At 45.8% G+C, this 19,420-nt stretch overlaps 1 protein-coding gene across 9 annotated transcripts in view; it reads left to right on the forward strand.

The window, feature by feature from the left end:
• Positions 1 to 19,420, forward strand: part of GRAMD1B (GRAM domain containing 1B) — a 273,173-nt gene that overhangs the window by 61,818 nt on the left and 191,935 nt on the right. For 6 of the 9 annotated variants that reach the window (XM_063636592.1, XM_055273542.2, XM_055273545.2 and 3 more), the window contains exon 2: positions 11,341 to 12,164. The exons of 2 other annotated variants lie outside the window; for them this stretch is intronic. In XM_063636592.1, the coding sequence (XP_063492662.1) occupies positions 11,791 to 12,164 (374 nt within the window). In that variant the 5' untranslated portion in view covers positions 11,341 to 11,790. The remainder of the gene's footprint in view (positions 1 to 11,340; positions 12,165 to 19,420) is intronic. One more of the 9 variants, XM_063636593.1, reaches the window with a different exon arrangement.

Genomic DNA, 19,420 nt, shown 5'->3' on the forward strand with positions numbered 1-19,420 from the left:
CGATGAATGGGACATAAATCCTGTGTGGATGGCAGTCACGGTCTTAGGGTGGGAGGAAAATGCATATCACTAATTGTGATACAAGGGGGAAATGATGCATTGGAAGGAGGTGTGGGTAAACTGCTTTGAGATTTTTTTATGCTAGTGAAGATTGATTAATAAATGAATATTGAGGACATTCTCAAAGGAGAACAGAAAGAAAAGACATCATAAAAGGACAACTTGAAGAGCAAGAGCAGACAGAGACTTGCTATATATAGAACATGGGAACTGTGGAATGCTCTAGAGTCTTAGACTTGCAAGTGACCATAGAGGTTGTCTGGTCTCAAACTCATAGTGATACTGTCCCCAACAGGTTCACTCTGGGCTTTACCACCTCCACAGAAGGGAACTCATCATTTATTTTTGGATTAACCGCCTCTGCTGGGCATGGTGGTTCATGCCTGTACTGCCAGCACTTTGGGAGGACAAGGCTAAAGGATTGCTTGGGACCAGGAGTTTAAGACCAGCCTGGGCAACATAGCCAGACCCTGTGTCTACAAAAGATGATAAAAATTAGCCGGGTGTAGTGGCACATGTCTCTAGTTGAAGCTACTTGGTAGGCTGAGGCAGGAGGATTGCCTGAGGCCAGGAGTTCGAGGCTGCAGTAAACTATGATTGTGCTACTGCCCTCCAGCCTAGGTGACAGAGACCCTGTCTCTTAAAACCACAACAACAAAACAAAAAAACCAGTGTCTTGTGCAAGAAGGGAGTAGGGGAATTTCTGTGTGTGTGTGTGTATGTGTGTGTGTGTGTGTGTGTGTGTGTGAATGAGAGAGAGAAAGAGAAAGAGAGAGAGGGAGCAAGAAAAAGGAAGCAAAGCAGTAGACTAGATTTTCAGTACCCTAGTGGGCCTCTGCCTGAAGGACATATGGGGCCAATGAGTGCTGACTGGCTGTTCTTTGAGTTAAGCTGGGGAGATTTTATTATGATGGGAATGGAACCCACTGTCCTTGTTCCAAGGTCCAAGGTCCTGCATAGGTAGCAGACTTGCACGGAATGATCATGTGAACAAGGCTTCAGAAAGGAAGACTTTGTTCTGGCTGGTAAGATTTAAACCATTGCCTGACTACATTCTGGAAACAAGTTAGATCTACCTGTGGAAGCTAAATTAGAATCTTAAGACCACGGAAAGGCTACTTTTAAAGGTCTTTTATTGTTTACTAAGCTACTATTTCAAGAGAGGATGGCAAACCTCATTTTAAGCAAATGAACATAGTGGAGACTTGGGCTCTGCAGTTTTCTCCTCCGTGGTCCAAAGTGCCTGCTTGGAGCCTTGAGTCTGCAGTCCTCGATAATGGAGCCAGGAAGCACCAGGACTTACCGATCCCTGATGACTCATCTCAGATCTGCAGGTAGACTTCTTAATAGGTAAGAGGTATTAAAGACACTTGGGTAAAAATTATAACTTAGAGGTACACCTACATTATTAATGGCAAATGAGAAACTGATTATGTGGCCTGAACATGCCATGAAAAGAATATATTGCTAATATAATGATTTATTTCAAGGGAGTTCTGCTAAATGTTTGGGATAGTGTATTTTTTTTCTCTTTAATATTGAGAATTCAGTACAAACTCCCAAGGAAATTTAGGGAACAAATAGAGACTGACTGAATTAAATAAGGAAACAAAGGGTATTGGTTTGCCGAATTGCAACTCCAAATTAATTAATTTGCCAAATTGCAAATCAACTACATGTCTTCACAAACGATGACAGGGAGAACCAGTTTGAATGCGTATTTTACAGAAAGTCAAAAGAGAGCAATAGTGAAGTGGAGAAAACACTGGTTTGGGATTCAGAATACCTGGGTTTAAGTCTTGACCTCTGCATTTCTTCATCTTTCTGAGCCTGAGTTTCCTCATCACTACAATGGAAAAAAATAACACTTACCTCATAGGATTATTATGAGACTTAAATGACAAAATATAGTGCCTTGCTCATGAAATCTTAGGTGAATCTGAAAATTTTTAGGACACTGAAACATTTCTAATCTATACCTAACTGAAGCAGATTTTTCATGTGGCTCAAGTCCCAGGTATCATATATTTGCTTTAAAGTGAAAGGGCAAGACCACCTAAGTTAATTGTTTACAGATAGACTTTTAGTAAACAGTGATGTTCTTGTAAAGTTGTATATCAATCAAGTAAAATGTATTAGGGTAATTTCCCACATACAGGAATCCTATTTATGTAAAGCAAAAAGGCCTTCCCAAATGCCAGGAACCATTCTATACCTTTTATGCAAATCTACACGTCCACATGTTGGGATTAGTTCTAGTGAGGTATTTGTGTTTGATTAACTTCTTGCTCTGTGTGGGCTTATGAGGGAATTAGATGCACACAGAATGTTTGCCAACAAATGCACACTGACTGTTAGGACTCCTCTGTGCAGTGTGTTTTTTTAATTATTCTCAGAGATCAAAATATTATGTTCAAAATAATACTAGAAGTCATTAAGGTAGCGCTTGACTGAAAGATGTTTGATTCACATAAAACAGTTTCAGCTCCAGCTTTGTGATCTTGGTCTAAGATTTATCTTGCCCATGCCTCAGTTTCTCATCTATGAACCTGAGTGAGATAGAGTAGAAGAAGGATGTGCATGGGATGAAATAGCTAATGCTTCTTCCAGGCCTATAATTCTGTCACCTAAGGAAGGTGATATTTTTACTGCTTATAAAAATTTCCAACTGTCAGACAGAATTAATATATCTTCCAGAGGTATCTGCTCACATCCAGGGAGTGGTTGAGGGCATAGAAAATGAAGTTGTTTCTTTTCCTGGAAAAGGTGACATGTTTCATGTATATTTGGACATCTAAAGTTACGCAACAAAGGACTTCCTCATCTGAGTGTGCCTTATTCAAGTTTATCATTGAATTAAAATTTCATACATGTAAAGAAACAATGTATTTTAATAAATCTTTTCTGTAAAACAAATGACTTGAATTATATGAAGGATCATGTCAGATTCAGATATTTTTTAAATCTGTATTTTCATACATCAGGATTGCTTAAAGCAAAGTAGACCTTTCCAGCTGATAGACCCTGAAAGCTACAAAAAGACTTTGTAGATTACCTAGAATAACTCATCCCTAAATCTCAATTTCAGAGTATTTAAAATGCCATGTAGTCACTGGTTTGAGGCAAAAATGTGAGCACAGTGGTCCTGAGTCTCCATTTCTAGGAGAGGGATGGCGGGGAGATACAAGCTGGGGTGCTTGCCACTAGGGGCAGCTCCGGGGCGGAGTGCAGCAGGGTAGAGGAAACGGACTATTTCTGAAAAGTGGGAACATCCCACAGTGTGAATTTCATTGAGGCAAGAGTTCGCACCAAGTGCAAAATTGCATAGGGGTGAATTGTTTACAGTTACTGCCTCAAGATGCATTGTTTGCAGAAAGATAAACCTCTCAGGGTATAGCAGGAATGGTTGTCCAGAGCTGGATTACAGGGGCCACCAGTGACAATCCTCCATGCAGCCTAGTCTTCTTCAGCTTCTTCGTGTGTCATCACAAAGCAATTCCAATTTTTTGCTTGACATAATATGTAAAGGCTAATATCTCCCTGGTGTTTGGCAAACGTGCTGTCCTATCAGAACAAACCAGGCAACTGTTTTCTAGGTTTTTAAAACTTTTTCATTACATTCATTATGCTCCAAACTGTTTTTTGTAATTCCAATAACACACCATGCTTTCTACACTTGACCTCAGCCAAAAGGCCGAGAAGTGATCAAACGATGCTTTCTTTTATGCCTCAATGCCTCTGCACATATGGGTCTTCTGCTGGAAATATGACCCCCTTGTTCTACATGGAAAACGCCTCTGCTCACCTTCAAACCTTGACTAGGTAGTGTCTTCTCTGTGAAATTCTCTCTGGATCAGGATTCTTCTCCCCTGTGTTCACATTGTATTTGGTACACATTTCTCTTGAAGTAAATTTACCAAACTGTAGTTCTTGGATTGGTTTTCTGCTCCTTCCTCCCTTCCCCCAGATTTGAAGCAACTGAGGCCAGAGTCATCTTTGATAGGCATTCAAAAAATATTTGTAGGAAGCAATAATCATTTTTCATAAACTTTTCAGAAATGTCACACTACTCACTATTATGGTATGCTTAGAGTCTGGGAAGATTAAATACTTTTTGATTGATTTGCTAGATTACCAGGTGCACCACAAAGCTCCAATTCTCTTAGCAGATATAGGCAGAACTCCATTGTAAATGGCATAATCATACAGTCACATTTTGTTCCTCTAAAACATAACATCTACCAACAATAAGACACACACACACACAAATTAAAAGAAAAAAAAACCTTATCCCCAACCCCAAATGTTCCCTCTCCTCTCCTTTCTTCTCCCCTCCACTCCCCTCCTCTCTCCTCGTCTCTTCTCTCTCTCCTTTTGCTCCCACTCCAACCACAAGTAACTTTTCACAATCTAACTCTAGGCATTAGAAGGGTGTTTAACACTTAGTAGATGCTCAAAAACTATTTGAGAATAGATGTCCCTCATTCTTTTTGCTGACTAATTTCTGGAAAGGGCGGTCTAATCTTGCAGCTTCCATTAATTCATTCCCTATCTACTCTTTAACCCATAGCAATCTCATTTCTTCTCTGACCACTCTACTGAAATTGTTGTCTCAGAGGTCGTCAATGACCTAATTACAAAATTTAATGGAATTATCTCTGTCTTTCTTCTGCCTGACTTCATTATAGGATATAGCATCATTTATCTCTTTGAAATGTAGTATACTTTAAAAAGTATAAGTTTTAAAGCAAAGAGACCCTAGTTTAAATTTGTGTTCATCTTCTACTAGCTGTGTGAACTTGGGCAAGTCACCTTGTAAGATCTCTCATCATCTTGAAATAGGGCTTTTGATATTTATTTCTCAGAGTTGTTGCAAGGGTCAGCTGGGATTTTGTGGGTGAAGCACTCAGCACAGCGCCTGGCTTAGTGTAGCCGTGCAATAAACACCTCCTTTCTCCCCTCAGCTTCCCAATGTTTGCTGTTTCTTGGTTTTCTTCCAGAGGTTCCTCCTTTTCCTTGCCTATCTCCTCTCATTCCACATTTTTCCCCTGCCCTATTTCAGATTTTCTCCATCTCTTACCTGAACTATTTGCCATTCATATGGTCAATATTCCAAAAATATTGGCTGATTGAATGATAGTCTCCTAATTGGTTTTTATGGTTCCCATCTGCTTTTTTCTCCAATTCAAATTTCACGTTGTCACCAGAGTTGGTGCTTCTCAAATACAGGTTAGTAATGTAGCCCCCAACACCAAAAAAAGAAAAAAAGAAAACCACCAAACCCAAACCAATCTGAATAGCATCCCTTGCCTAAAGAATAAAATCTATAATTCAACACTAGGCTAGGTGTGGTGGCTCACACCTGTAATCCCAGCACTTTGGAAGGCTGAGATAGGAGGATCCCTTTGGACCAGAAGTTCAAGACAAGCCTAGGCAACATAGCAAGACCCTGTCTCTAATTTAAAAAAAAAAAAAACCCTTCTACACTGCAATGTGACCCCTTGTTTGTCCAGCCTCATTGCCTAATCCTGTATGTCCTACCCTATGTTCTGACTTACCTTTTCCTATTTTCAAAACCTCTCTGTGAGTTTTCACTCTTCAATGCTTTTATTCAAACTGCTAATGCCCTAGTCTTTTTTATTGAAATTCCGACTTGAAGTATTAACTTAAATACCAATTCCTCCATAGGACCTGCTTAGACTACCTCTTTTCCTCTAGTTAAAATTTATCAATCTTTCCACTCACACCTCTTGTGCACTTGTATTTTGCACTTAATTAATTCGGCTTTGAGAGATCATGTGCTCCAATGCACCATGTGTACCTTATTTATCTAGCTATATCCCAAGGACTTCCTGAACAAGGAGCCTTACACTGTGTTCTAGCTTAACAACCACTTGTAGAATTAAACTGAGTTGAAAATCAACAAGAATAGTCCTGTATCCTATGAAGGGTATTATAAAGGAAGCTTACATATAACAAAGGCTAACATTTATCGAGCACTTACTGTGTGCCAAACTCTGTTCTAAGTGCCCTACACAGCACTAATGCTCACGATCACTCCAGCAAGGAGATGCTATTTATTATCTTGATTCTACAGACAGGGAAACTGAGTTACAGAGAAGTTAAATAACTTAACCACAATAAAACTGCTAGTAAGTGATGGAAACGGGTCCAAAACTCAGGTGGCTTGACTTTGAGTCTGCACACTCAATCACTAGTTGGTAGTTAGTATAGGCTGATGGTATTTTGCAGTGCTTCTGAGGAAAGCAACAGCAGAAATTCCACACATGCCGCCTGCTTTCCTTGGGATGGGCAGCCAAGGACAGGTGGGGCGACCTCAGAAAGTCTTTTTCAGCCCTGGTTTGCACGTAAGTCTTTGCAAGATTTAGAGGACAAGAGATGATGTCTTTCTGTGCCTTGGTATCCTTGGTGTCAAGTACAAGGGCAGCCAAATGTTGTGCAAAACATTCTACTTTGACGCCTAAGCCTTTTGATGAGCAATTAAACCAAGGAGGCTTATCTGGTGACAGTCCTTCTCCCGAGGTGACGTCATTGCTCACCATGCCCCCTGTGAAGGCTGTTGGAAACAAACAGCTGACCCTGTGCACTCCCCAAGGTTGAGAGCATTGCCCAGGGCTCTGTTCTCGGAACTGAGGCTGCATCAAAGTCCTGAAGCATTTTCTTCCTTTTTCCTTGGAAGGAGAACCTGGATGTGGTGGTTGGTCAACTGTGGTTTGATTTAGGTTGTATTTAACCAGCACTAGCCTCCTCCTCCACACTCCTTCTCTAACCACACCAATTCAGTGCAGCGTCGTCTGACCCTTTTTAAAGTAGTGAGCCCCTCCCTGGGGAAATGAAGGGAGGACTCGTGAAAGAAACAGAAGGAGATACCATGGGGAGGAGTTTAAGTTATTCCCTCCAATTCTTTCTCCTGTCTTTATCCCCGAACCCTCACTTCCTTGCTTCAGCACCATCCTGGTAATTGATCCCTGTATTTCTAGTTCACCAGTGCAAGATATTAAAGCTATCTGTGGGTCTCAGGGAGGTGTTCAGCATCCGGTGATCAAAATGCCTTTGAGCCAGTAACAGGTCAGCTCAAACAGACTTTGTTTTAGGTGTAAGGGAATTGCTTCTACTTTAAAAAGAAACAATCTGGGTCTTAGAGACCCACAGTAGTAGGGTGGGCTGGGCCTTTAAGAGATCATCTCTTTCCTGCCACCACCTCTAACTAGGCTCCAGTTACCTTTAAAAGACCTACAGAGAAAGCCATTCTCTACCCAGTCTTAGTCATTCATCCCAGTCCTTAACCAGCCTTACCCTCGGTAAATGCTTATCATCTATCCCAAATCCCCCATGCTGCACTCTACAGAAATGCATTTCCTCTTGCTCAGCAGCAGAATGAGAGCTGCACAGTGAAATCTGGCCATACTTCATTTTGTGTTTGAAGGCAGCTAACACTGCTCTCAGCATCATCCACGTTTCTGTCTGTATTTCCAGCTTTCCTGCCAGCCGCAAATTCCACTTCTTCTATGCTCACTGCCTGCTTCTTTCCCTCATAATGGGCCAACCGTTGGGATTGGCCATGCCAAATGTTGTGTGGGCGAGAGACTCTGTGTCCCAGTGTTGAGAGTGGGGACCGTCTGTCTTGCAACAACAGTGTTGTGGGGAGACATTCCTGTGTCTTAGGGAGTTCCCTGCCTTGGCATCCTGGAGCAGGTGCAATAATGTGTCAGGGGTGCCTGCTCCTTCCAGTTTACATTTACTTGGATGTGCACCCAGGAGAAATCTAGTCTGGAAGCTACTAGCTTTCACTTCAGTTTTCTCCTGGAAATTGAATAATAATAATAGTTTATGAGTCTCCATGAGTAATAGACAGGTGTTGGGTGTCTTGTGTCTGTAGGAAAAGGGAGCCTGTGCAGCTGAGAATAAACAACAGTTGCTTGGTAATATGACCACCTTTCATTTAAAGTCAGAGGCCTGGCTGCAGGTGGGGAAAGGGGAGGCTGGGTTGTTCTGGTTACCACCTGTCTGGGGAAGTGGGAAATGGGGGCAAAGGTGAGGTCAGTTTCACAGAGAACTGTGGGGTCGCTGAGAGCCAAATATTGGAGAGAAGAAATATGGGAGCAAATGCAATCGCTGAGATTCTGATGTGGGGCATGAAAACTCTTTGGTTCTGACGTTGGCACCAGCTACTTTAAGAAATTGTTTCTCTACACTTTTGGAGGCCTCTAAACTGGCTTCAGAAGGCATGAGTTCCAGTTCTGGCCTTGTCATGGATTAGCCGTCGTCATTTATCTGTGACCTTGGATAAACTACTGAATCTCTCTGTCCCACTTTCATCAATTGTAAAGGCTGCTGGGAAGACACAGTGTGATGTACGAAGGCTCTTTCCAAAAGTGTAAAGGTCACCATACACATAAAAAGCACAGGATACTGGAGAGAATTAAAGGAAGGAGAAACTTGATTCTTTCCTCAAGGAGCTTATAGTCTTAACAGTAATGTTGGCTCACAGCTGTAGGGCATTTCACATTTCAAAGCAGTGCCTCATTTATTATCTTACTTGCCAGAGCCATGGGCAACAGAGAAACAGCTGGAAAGGGCTGGAGGATGTGTTTTGAACAGGGTTTTAATTGTCGAAAAGGTTATGGCTTGAAAAAAAGAGGGGACTGCAGGTGCAAGTGAGTGACAGTGTTCAGGCTAAGAGAACTCCGGGTATCTGCTTCCCAATCAAGTGAGACATTTTAGATTCCTGTTTGGAGGTTTTCCCTTAGGCCAGGTGAAATGTAAATGATCACTCTTAGCCACTGCTGCGCCCAAGGCTTAAATCTCATAGGATTTCAGTTCCAGAATCTACTGTGGGTGGGAAAAGTGGCTGAAATGTGTGGGAAGAGGGTGCTGGTGGCTTTTCTTCCTTGTAAGAGGTATACACTTAAATTCAGAGTGCCCAGAACTTAAAGCTTCCCCCCTTGTTGTTTCTCCCTCTTCCCAAGCTGCCCACAGAATCTTCTGGCCCCTGTCTTCTGGACCATCCTTTTGTGTTTTTGGCCTCCAAGCGAATGGTAGTGTCCTGGCTTCCTTTCTTCCCATAAGCCCCTGAGACCCTCATCTTCTATGTCAACAGCCCACCCAATACGCAGGTTCCTTGAACTGGGAAGTTATCAGATCCCTTGCAAAACACTGGTCCTTGGAGGAAGTACAAGGCAGTGAACAAACTCTGTGGAACTTGGCTTAACTCCGGATCCTGAAGTTTGGAATTACAGTGCAGCCTCCTCAGCATCCCTGGAGCTGGAAGAGGTGACCTGCTCCTTGTCAGGCTTGACACCTGATGGCAAGGGGTTTCTGCTTTCTGTGCTATGTCCGGGAGTTAAAGTAGAGTGAAACCAAATCACTCCTGAGAGGGCCAGTAGCTGGATTTCAGAAACGGGGGCCCACATTCCAGGGAGTCATTTATGGGTGGGCCTGGCCTTGGCTTTTCAACCACAGTATCTCTCCCCTTGAGGAAGACATATTTCCCTCAGTTTCCCAGCCTCTCACAGGTTGTGTAATATCGGGATGCCTTCAGCTTTTCCGTACTTGACAAGTGTCATTGCAGAGCTTGGTAGACCCATAGCCAGCTGTCACCCTTGATGTCTTGCTGAACTGCAGGGATGTATTTACTTGCAGTGAATTCTTGTGGTCTTTAGGGATGTGAATTTTCCTCAGCTTTAGGACACTTGTGAAATGTGACTTTTGTCCTGGCACAGAAGCTGAGCATTGGCTCCCAGATAGAAACTGGACTCTGAGAGAGGCAGAAAAGAGGGGGGTGGATCAGATTGTGGACTTCATGGTATATTCTTCAGTGCTTCTCATGATCTCTTTGAAAGTCACCAACGAGGCTGCACATGGTGGCTCATGCCTATAATCTCAGCACTTTGGGAGGCCAAGGCGGGCAGATCACTTGAGGCCAGGAGTTTGAGACCAGCCTGGGCAACTTAGTAAGATCTCATATCTACAAAAATAAATAAAACTTAGCTGGGTGTGGTGGTGAGCACCTGTACTCCCAACTACTCAGGAGGCTCAGGTGGGAAGACAGCTTGAGCCAGAAATTCAAGGTTGCAGTGAGTCATGACTGCACCACTGCACTCAAGCCTGGGCAACAGGGTGAGACTTTGTCTCTTAAAAACAAAACACTTACTGACCCAAGAGACAAATGCATTGGGCTGGGGATGAAGGAGGAGAATGCGTGCTACAGCCTTGCTTTAGGAGCTGGGCTGGGTTAGACTCAGTGCCCACAGAGAGTGCCTAAATAGGATGGATCAGTTCTAGGGTTGATGATCTCTTAGGGCCTGGGTCTAGAAAGTGAGTGTGGTTCAGCACATCTTGGGATGCTACCAGGACTGACCCAGACTTCCTAGGTTCCATGACATGGGGACATACTGGACCCTGTGACCCAGTCCATGGCAGGCTGAAGCAGAACTGAATCAGCCCTCAGGAATGTAAGGGGGGGTACACTCAACTCCCTGGGGCTCTGTTGGATGCATTGCTTTGCGGGTGCTCACCGACTCCTCATTTCATTCTTTGCTCAGGACGCCGCTATGGTACTGGCAGCTGGCTCATGTACAGGGTTCAGCCCCCATTTTCCTTACTGGTCCTGTGTCGTTTGTCTCTCAGACCCTACTGTCCGTCTTTTCTTGGTATGTCATGTCTGGTGTCCTCAGCTCACGCCGCCACGGGAGAACTGTCCTCGCTTCTCAGCTTGTCATTTTGGAAGCAGCCTCCAGCAACCTTGCTTTCCTCCTCTGACTATACTCCGGCCTGCAGTGCCACTACCCACACCCCCAAATAATTCAAAGTGCCTTTCTTAGGAGACAAGAGCTAGTTGAAAAGTCTCCTCATTTTCCTTCAACCCTTATCATGGGTGGCCTGAGAGAGTGAGGACTGAATTCATTGACTCCCCTTTCTCTGCACCCCCCACCCCCAAGGAAATAGCCGAGTTCGACTAATGGCAGCTGCCTGGCCAATCGTTGCCCTGAGAAAGTTTGGTTTGTGATCCTATTTCACTAGGCTGATTGGAGCAGGCTTTACTTGGAGGTAGAGTCCCTCCCCGAGGGAATCCGTGTACAGTTACACTAGCGGTCGCTGCCAGTGCTAGCCCATTCAGGATAGCACCCCTCACCCCCGCCCCCAGCCCCTGCTCCTCCTCCTCCTTTTTTGTTTTTATGCAGCGTCTCGCTTCCTCTCTCTCTCTCTCCCTTTCCCTCCTACCACTGCCTCTTCCTCCCGCTCTCTACCTCCCTGCAGCGCCAAGCCGGCTCCCCAACCTGGTCTGCTGAACGCAAACCGCTGAGAGTTTGCTGCACCGCCCCCTGGGGCCCCTGGCTGCCGAGTCCCGCTAAGGCAAAGACGCCAGCAAGCGAGGGAGCGCAGCGGAAGAAAAACAAGCGGGCGCGCGAGGGGAGCCCCAGGAGGGCGGCCGGGTGGCTGCCAGGCGGCTCCCGCCCCTCCCGGGTGGCCTTGCCGGCGGCTGACTGCCCGGAGGACGCGCGCTCCGAAAAGTTAGACTCCGGGCGGCGGCGCGCCACGCAGCGTCCCCTAGCGTCCCTTCCTCGCTGCGCTCCGAGAAAGGAACTTGTTCCTCCGGCCCCTGGATTAGGGAGTGTGCCGCGGGCCGAGGGTGGGGAGCAGCCAGAGGGAGACGCGAACAAGGCCGCTGGCGGAGGGTGCAGGGCGAGCGCAGAGGCGACAGCCCCCATGCCGGCGGCCAACATGATGGAGAACCGGCCGCTGCCCGCCCTGCAGGTGCCCGAGCCGCAGGGCGCGCCCGAGGGCAGCCCGGTCTGGTCCAGCTCGTCGACCCCCACGCTTCGCCGCCGGCGCTTCAAGATGCGCCGCATGAAGAACGTACAGGAACAGAGCCTGGAGGCCGGGCTGGCCCGGGACCTACCCGGCGTCTTGGCCCCGGGCAAGGAGTTCCTGCAGCTGCCGTCCATCGAGATCACGCCCTCCAGCGACGAGGACACCCCGTGGTCCAACTGCTCCACACCCAGCGCGTCCCCGCGCCGAAAACGCTTCCTCCTCCGCAAGTGGCTGAGGGTGAGGGAGCGGAAGGAGTGCAGTGAAAGCAGGTACGTCCCCGTTCCGCCCTTCTCCTTCCCTTCCCTCGCGTCGTCTTAGAGCCGTCCAGGGCCCCGGGGCATTCTGGGGGAAACGTCCTGGGGGAGAGCAGGAGCCCATCACCAGAGGCGCTTCTGACGGGCGCTGCGCCTGGTCCCAGGAATGGTGGCATTCAGCTTCCACACATGCCACCCGCTCCCCAACCCAGGGTGAGGGGCTTCATGTTGCACGACACGTTTACGTGGAGCTTCACGCTGCATTCCATCTCCCTTCATCCCCACAGCGAAATAAATAATAAAAATAATAGCAGCTAAGCACTTAACCATGTTCGCGGCACTATGTTGAGCGCTTCATGTACCTCCAGATTTCATCCCTACGCAAACTCTCTGAGGTAGGTCTTACTGTGGCTCCCTTTCTGCAGGAGATAGCAAAAGGCCAGAGAACAGTTAAGTGGTTTATATTTCTGAACTCCGTTTCAATCTTATTTTATGTTTGGCCACACCGGATTGCCTTAACTGGCTCACTCGTGTGGAGGTGAAATATTGACATTGAGTGAGTCACATTTCCTACCATATCGGAGTCTTTAGACATCGATACCTACAAGACTGTGGTTTATAGCAGCTACTTTTTTGCCTCGGTCAATGTGGCATCTGGGTAATGGGAGAAGGTTGAGCTTCCCTCACGTAGAGAATTGGTGCAGGGCACCCTAGAGCAGCTCTACACAGCCTGGTCAGGACTGCTGCTTCAGGGAGTTGTGTCTGAGCCAAGCCCCTTGCCTGGTGGAGGGCAGGGAATCCTCACTTGCTCATTGGTACCACGAATCCTACATATTTACTTTGAGACTGTAGGGCCCTGGCTCTTAATGGATTTGTGTTGTTGTGCGGAGCAACTGAGTCATTGATCACTATCCCTGGAATTCCTTCTCCAAATCTATTCAGTTACATTGATTTCAATTCAGTAAGTACTTACTGAATATTTCTGTGAGCTGTCTAGTAACAGCTAATAGTGGTGATGCTGAGGAGGGTGTGGGGGAAGGATAGGTAGAGTAAGGGGTTGTAGAGGTTGAGAAGGAAGATGAGAAGACGCTTGTATAAGAAATGAACACCTGGGCGCAGTGGCCCATGCCTGTAATCCCAGCACTTTGGGAGGCCGAGGTGTGTGGATCACTTGAGGTCAGGAGTTCGAGACCACCCTGGCCAACATGGTGAAACCCCGTCTCTATTAAAAGTACAAAAATTAGCGGACGTAGTGGCAGGCTCCTGTAATCCCAACTACTTGGGAGGCTGAGGCGAGAGAATCACTTGAATCTGGGCGCAGGGGCTGCAGTGAGCCGAGATCACGCCACTGCACTCCAGCCTGGGCCGCAGAGTGAGACTCTGTCTCAAAAAAAAAAAAAAAAAAAAAAAAAAAAATTGAAGACCTGTGGGAGCCATTGGAAAACATACTGTGCTGTGTGGTACTGATTGTACTAGAAAAGAGAGAGTTCTGGAGAAGTAGAGGAAGACTTCTTGAAGGAAGAGGCTGACACCATGACAAATACAGATGGGTAGTAGAAAACAGCAGGAAGAGAATGAGGTTGGGTGCATAAGACTGGCTGAAGGGAACAATATGAAGAGTGGCAGGAGAAACAGAATGAGCCATGTGTCTTTGCGGGGTGGGGACTGAGGAGTAGGATCAGTTATGCAGAAGATGGGCATTTTGGGCCTTCCAGAGTTTCTCTTTTCTGTTTGCAACAACTGAGCATGGTTCTCTCAGCAGGTGCAGATATAGAGTTTTGTTCTGTGGGTTTTTGTGGACCCTGGGGATAGAAGTTATTTCTGTTTGGCACTTCATCCTGCTACCCTTTTCACAGAGTAGAGGGAAATGGGGCAAGTTTGGTGGGAGCTAACCTTGAACTAAAGTAGTTTGTCAGGCCTGGGGCAGTGGCTCATGCCTGTAATCCCAGCACTTTGGGAGGCTGAGGCGGGAGGGTCACCTGAGGTCAGGAGTTCGAGACCAGCTTGGCCAACATGGTGAAACCCTGTCTCTACTAAAAATACAAAAAATTAGCCAGGTGTAGTAGCGGGTGCCTGTAATCCCAGCTACTCGGGAGGCCAAGGCAGAATTGCTTGAACCCGGGAGGTGGAGGTTGCAGTGAGCCAAGATCGCGCCATTGCACTCCAGCCTGGGCAACAAGAGCGAAACTTCGTCTTAAATAAATAAATAAATAAATAAAGTAGTTTGTCATGGCTTGTCGGCTTTTCCCTCAAATGTAAAAGAAACTAAAAGAGACCTTCTTTTGATCTTGAGATTCTGCCATATATACTGAGGACAAAATATGGTAAAAAGAGCCGGGTGCAGTGGCATGGCCTGTATTCCCAGCTACTTGGGTTGTGGTGTGACGATCATGTGAGCCCAAGAGTTCAAGGCTTTAGTAGGCTATAATGGTGCCTGTGAATAACCACTGCACTTCAGCCTGGACAACATGGTGAGATCCCCACCCCCAACTCTTAAAATGTTATATATATGTGTGTGTGTGTGTGTGTGTGTGTGTGTGTGTGTGTATGAAGAAAAAAAGTCTTGCATTGCTGGCTAGGATGGGGATGACAGTAGATTTGGTTAGATTTAGGAAGGTATTCCTGATTTCCAGAGTTGTCTATGTGTGTAGTGGAACCTTCTGATATTTGTTGGATTTGGGGACATATCCTTAAAATTTGGCAGGCTTTTCACCTAGATGTAGTTCAGGCAGTTATTTTAAGTGGTGACTTTTTGGACTAGAAGAACCTATGTATCGGCCGGGTGCAGTGGCTCACGCCTGTAATCCTAGCACTTTGGGAGGATGAGGCAGGCAGATTGCCTGAGCTCAGGAGTTCACCACCAACTTGGGCAACACAGGGAAACACCGTCTCTACTAAAAATACAAAAATTAGCCGGGTGTGGTGGTGGATGCCTGTAGTCCCAGCTACTCAGGAGGCTGAGGCAGGAGAGTTGCTTGAACCCGGGAGGTGGAGGTTGCAGTGAGCTGAGATATCGCCACTGCACTCCAGCCTGGGCAACAGAGCGAGACTCCGTTTCCAAAAAAAAAAAAACCAACAACAACAAAAAACAAGAACATATGTATCTGAAAAGGCAAACTCTGGATTCAAATTCAAATTCGTGTGACTCACATCTACTCTTAGCTACTGTTATACTGCCTTCTGTTGGAATCTATTTGGATTGTGTGTAAAACAAAGCCCCATCATTTTTAGGCCTCGAAGATGAAAGGCTTCCTTCCAAGAGAAGCAGCAATCAAGTGAGTAGGTGCTTGTAGATACCACCAAGTGGCCTGAGAAGGAATTGGTGGCAGGGTGTGGTAGCTCATGCCTGTAATCCCAGCACTTTGGGAGGCTGAGGCAGATCATTTGAGGCCAGGAGTTCGAGACCAGCCTAGCCAACACGGCAAAACCCTGTTGCTCCTAAAAATACAAAAATTAGCTGGACATGGTAGTGTGCGCCTGTAATCCTAGCTACTCAGGAGGCTGAGGCATGAGAATTGCTTGAACTCAGTGGGCAAAGGTTTCAGTGAGCTGAGATCACACCACTGCACTCCAGCCTGGGCGACAGAGCAAGACTCCATTTCCAAAAAAAAAAAAAAAAAAAAAAAATGGAATTGGCATTTAGAGGCAATGGAGTGCAGGGAACATTAGACTTAATATCAGAAGACAGCTGTACATTTAAGTTCCATCATCAATTAGCTATGGAGATTAGCTTGAGCATTTCACTTTACCTCCATGAGTTTCACCTTCTTCATTTGCGGAAGAGGATATCTGTGGGTTAATGGAAAGTCTGAAGAGTAGTGCATGTGAAAATGTTTTGCAAACTTCCTCTTGCTGTTCAAGGGTGAAGGCTTATTTCATTACTGTGTGAGTCTCTCACATGGAATGGATGTTTGTTTAAAAATATGAGGTTACATACTCACGTGTCCTGGAGCAGCACCTGAGCCTCCTCACCCAATTCAGGATTTGGAAATGATGGTTGGAAAATGGCTCTGCTCTGGCCTGGATTAGGGAGGATTAGCATACCAGGCCCAACATGACGTCTCCACATTCCCCACCCCAAATCTACCGCTCCAAAAGAGAGAAAAATACCTTTCAAGCTTGCTATGAAATTCAGTGTGATATGGTAGAAGTTAAGTGGCTGAGAGGGCCATAGCTTGTGGATTTCTTTTAATTTTTGTTTTTTCATTATTTGTTTCATTATTTGCTTTTTTTTTTTTTTTTATTTGTCACTGACTTGAAGCTCAAGCTTGTGGATTTTCACTGCACAAAGTTGAAAATATAAAGAGGATTAGGAGACCCCTTTCTTCTCCTTAAACCGTAGGAAGGAAGAAGTGGAAAAAATGGTAAAGATAGCATGGCTTACTAACTTTCCAGTATTCACTGGAATACTCCAAGACCAATCATGTTCATCTTTGTGTCTTCACAGCACTGTACCTGATCTCTTACAGTGATCTGTAGATCTATAGATGTTTGTTGATGAATTAATGAGTAAATAAATAATTCCTTTTTCTCTACTATTTGAAGTGAAATTCTTTTTATTCATGAGTGTGGGAAAATTTCCAAAAGGAGATGAGTATAGAGCTGGGTTTTTAAAAACAGCTTTATTGAGATATAATTTATATAATATACCATTCACCTATTTAAAGTATAATTCAATGGTTTTTAGTATATTCACAGCTATGTACAACCATCACCACAGTCAGTTTTTAAAAACTTTTGTTGCCCCACAAAGAAACTCATACTTTTTTTTTTTTTTTTTTGAGACAGAGTCTTGCTTTCTCACCCAGGCTAGAGTGCAGTGGCTCAATCTCGGCTCACTGCAGCCTCTGCCTCCTGGGTTCAAATGATTCTCCTGTCTCAGCCTCCTGAGTAGCTGGAATGACAGAAGCTCGCAACCATGCCCGGCTAATTTTTGTATTTTTAGTACAGATGGGGTTTCACCATGTTGGCCAGGCTGGTCTTGAACTTCTGACCTCATGATCTGCCCACCTCCGCCTCCCAAAGTGCTGGGATTACAGGCATGAGCCACTGTGCCTGACTGAAACTCACACTTTTTAGCTAGCACCTTCACCCTCTCCATCCCATTTCCCCAGCCCTAGACAACCACTGATCTGTAGAGAGCTGAGTTTTGAAGGGGTAACAAATGCCTATAGGTGAAAGCAGTTTGGATATATTGACTTGAAGATGGAGATGGATGACCAAATGTGATCTTGTTGAGGAATGTGGAAAAATGAAGGTGGTGAGGCTGACAGACCGAAGGTGATTTATGCCAAAGAGTTTGAATTTCAATGAATCACTCAGTCATCAAACAGGTATTGAGATCCTATATGCAGAGTGCTTCCTAGGCAAAGTGGAGTCAATTCAATGGGGAGCTATTGTAGATTCTAGAGCTTGGGAGAGACACTCAAAGTGTTGCTCAAGGCAACTGCTTTCTGCTGTTCTGTGTAGTGGGGAGGAAGCATGGGGAGGTGAAGGCCTGGAGTCTTGCTCTTTTCTTTCAGTGGTCTAACTGCAAAGCATCATCTTAACTACCATTGAACATAAGACGGCACAATTTTTTTTTGCTGGCCATGTTGCCCTCTGAGCTCAGGGAATAGTGTAGTCTGCAGTTGATGGGGCAGGCTCTTAGCATTAATGCTCACATGTCTTTCTAACTTCCTTGCCCAAAACTGATTGTGGTGATTGTTCAGAACCCAAACTGAGGATTGGAAGCCCTCTCTGAATTGCTAGGTTCAGAAAAGTCAGAAATTGGATGAAGCCACATCTCCCAGGATGTCTTCTTGTCATCACTCTCTGGAGGGGGAAGGGAAAGCTGACGACAGGTGAGTGAGTTGGGTGGTGGCCAACTGCAGGCTCTTTCTAGGGGATTCAGAAGCACCTCTCTGCGTCTCTGCCCAGTATACCTTCACTGTTACTATCTTTTGTATCATCTTTCTCCTGGCTGTTATGTCCGTTCTTCTACATAACATGCCTACCCCTGTCATGATTGCTCACAGTCTAGCAGGCCGGTGCCTAGAGAGTGGAGGGCCTCAGGGTTTCCACTTAGCTCCATGTCTGACCACTGGTCGTGCTGCTCACTGATTGTGCCCAGCCTGCTAGGCTAGGTCATCTCTCTGGTGCCAGCCTAGCTGGCGTGTGATTTGCCTGTAATGAATATACAGCATTGGTATATTTATCTTTATTCTTCATCTCCTTCCTCTGACCTTTGGAGGGAGACTTGTTTCGGGTTTCAGCTCCATTTCCAGGAGAGCCGGGTGATTTTGTGCACCTGAATGCTCTCCCCCTCAGCCCCCGTCACTATTGGTGTAGCTTCTCTGCTCTGCGTGTGCCCTGCTACATATGAGAAGCACAGGAAGTGTGGGAGAGAGAAAACTCACGTCCTTCTTAACACAAAGCAAAGAACAAATGCAAAGGAGACCTATGATTGGTCAGTGGATTAAGTAAGTGATCGGTGCTGGATAGGGTTAACTGGCAAAAACTTCCACCAGATTCATAATTCCTTGAGGGCAGGGACTGGTCTTACTTTGTGCCAAGTTTTCTGCCAAGCAGCCTTAAATACATTATCATATTCAATCCCCACAACAATGCCTCGGTCCCCCCAGGCAGGTTTTCCAGCTGAGGAACCTGAAGTTCAGAGGTTAACATTCTCCTGGTCCAACAGAAGCAAGGCTGGGATTTGAAGCACGTCCTAATTCCAAAGCCTGAGCTCATTACAGCTCCACTGTCCTATCCCCCCAGGGCCTGGAATCAGTCAGCCCTCCCCTGCTTGAGAACGTGTAGATGTGGAGGGGGAGGTCCTGAAGGAAGGTAGGAATGTGGACAGTCGGGAGGCCATTGAGGAGATGTGTGTGAGGATTGTGGGAAGCAGAGAGGTGTGAGGATGATGCTGTTGACGTCTAGGTGGACTCCTCTGTGAGAAGCAGCTAGCCCCTGGCTGTAGATGTGGTTTCTAGATTAAAACAATTCGTGGAAACTGAGATGGTAGAGATGGAACCCTGTGGGCTGATTTCATACTGGCTTCCTCTGTGGGAGTTGGTATTTTGAAAATTTCCTTGGTTATGCGCTCAGAGGGTGCCAATTACACATCAGACAAGGGGCTGATATGAACATGGGGCAGATGCACAGGTGATCTTTCTGTCCTAGTTGGTGCGTTTCTCCCAGGTATTATATAGCCTCCAGTTGCTATGCTGGTCACTGATAATTGCTTCTAGGGTAACGCAGAAGTTAAGGAGTCTGAATGGCTAAGCTGC

The sequence above is a fragment of the Symphalangus syndactylus genome, chromosome 3 (assembly GCF_028878055.3).
Source record: "Symphalangus syndactylus isolate Jambi chromosome 3, NHGRI_mSymSyn1-v2.1_pri, whole genome shotgun sequence".
Taxonomy (NCBI): Eukaryota; Metazoa; Chordata; class Mammalia; order Primates; family Hylobatidae; genus Symphalangus; species Symphalangus syndactylus.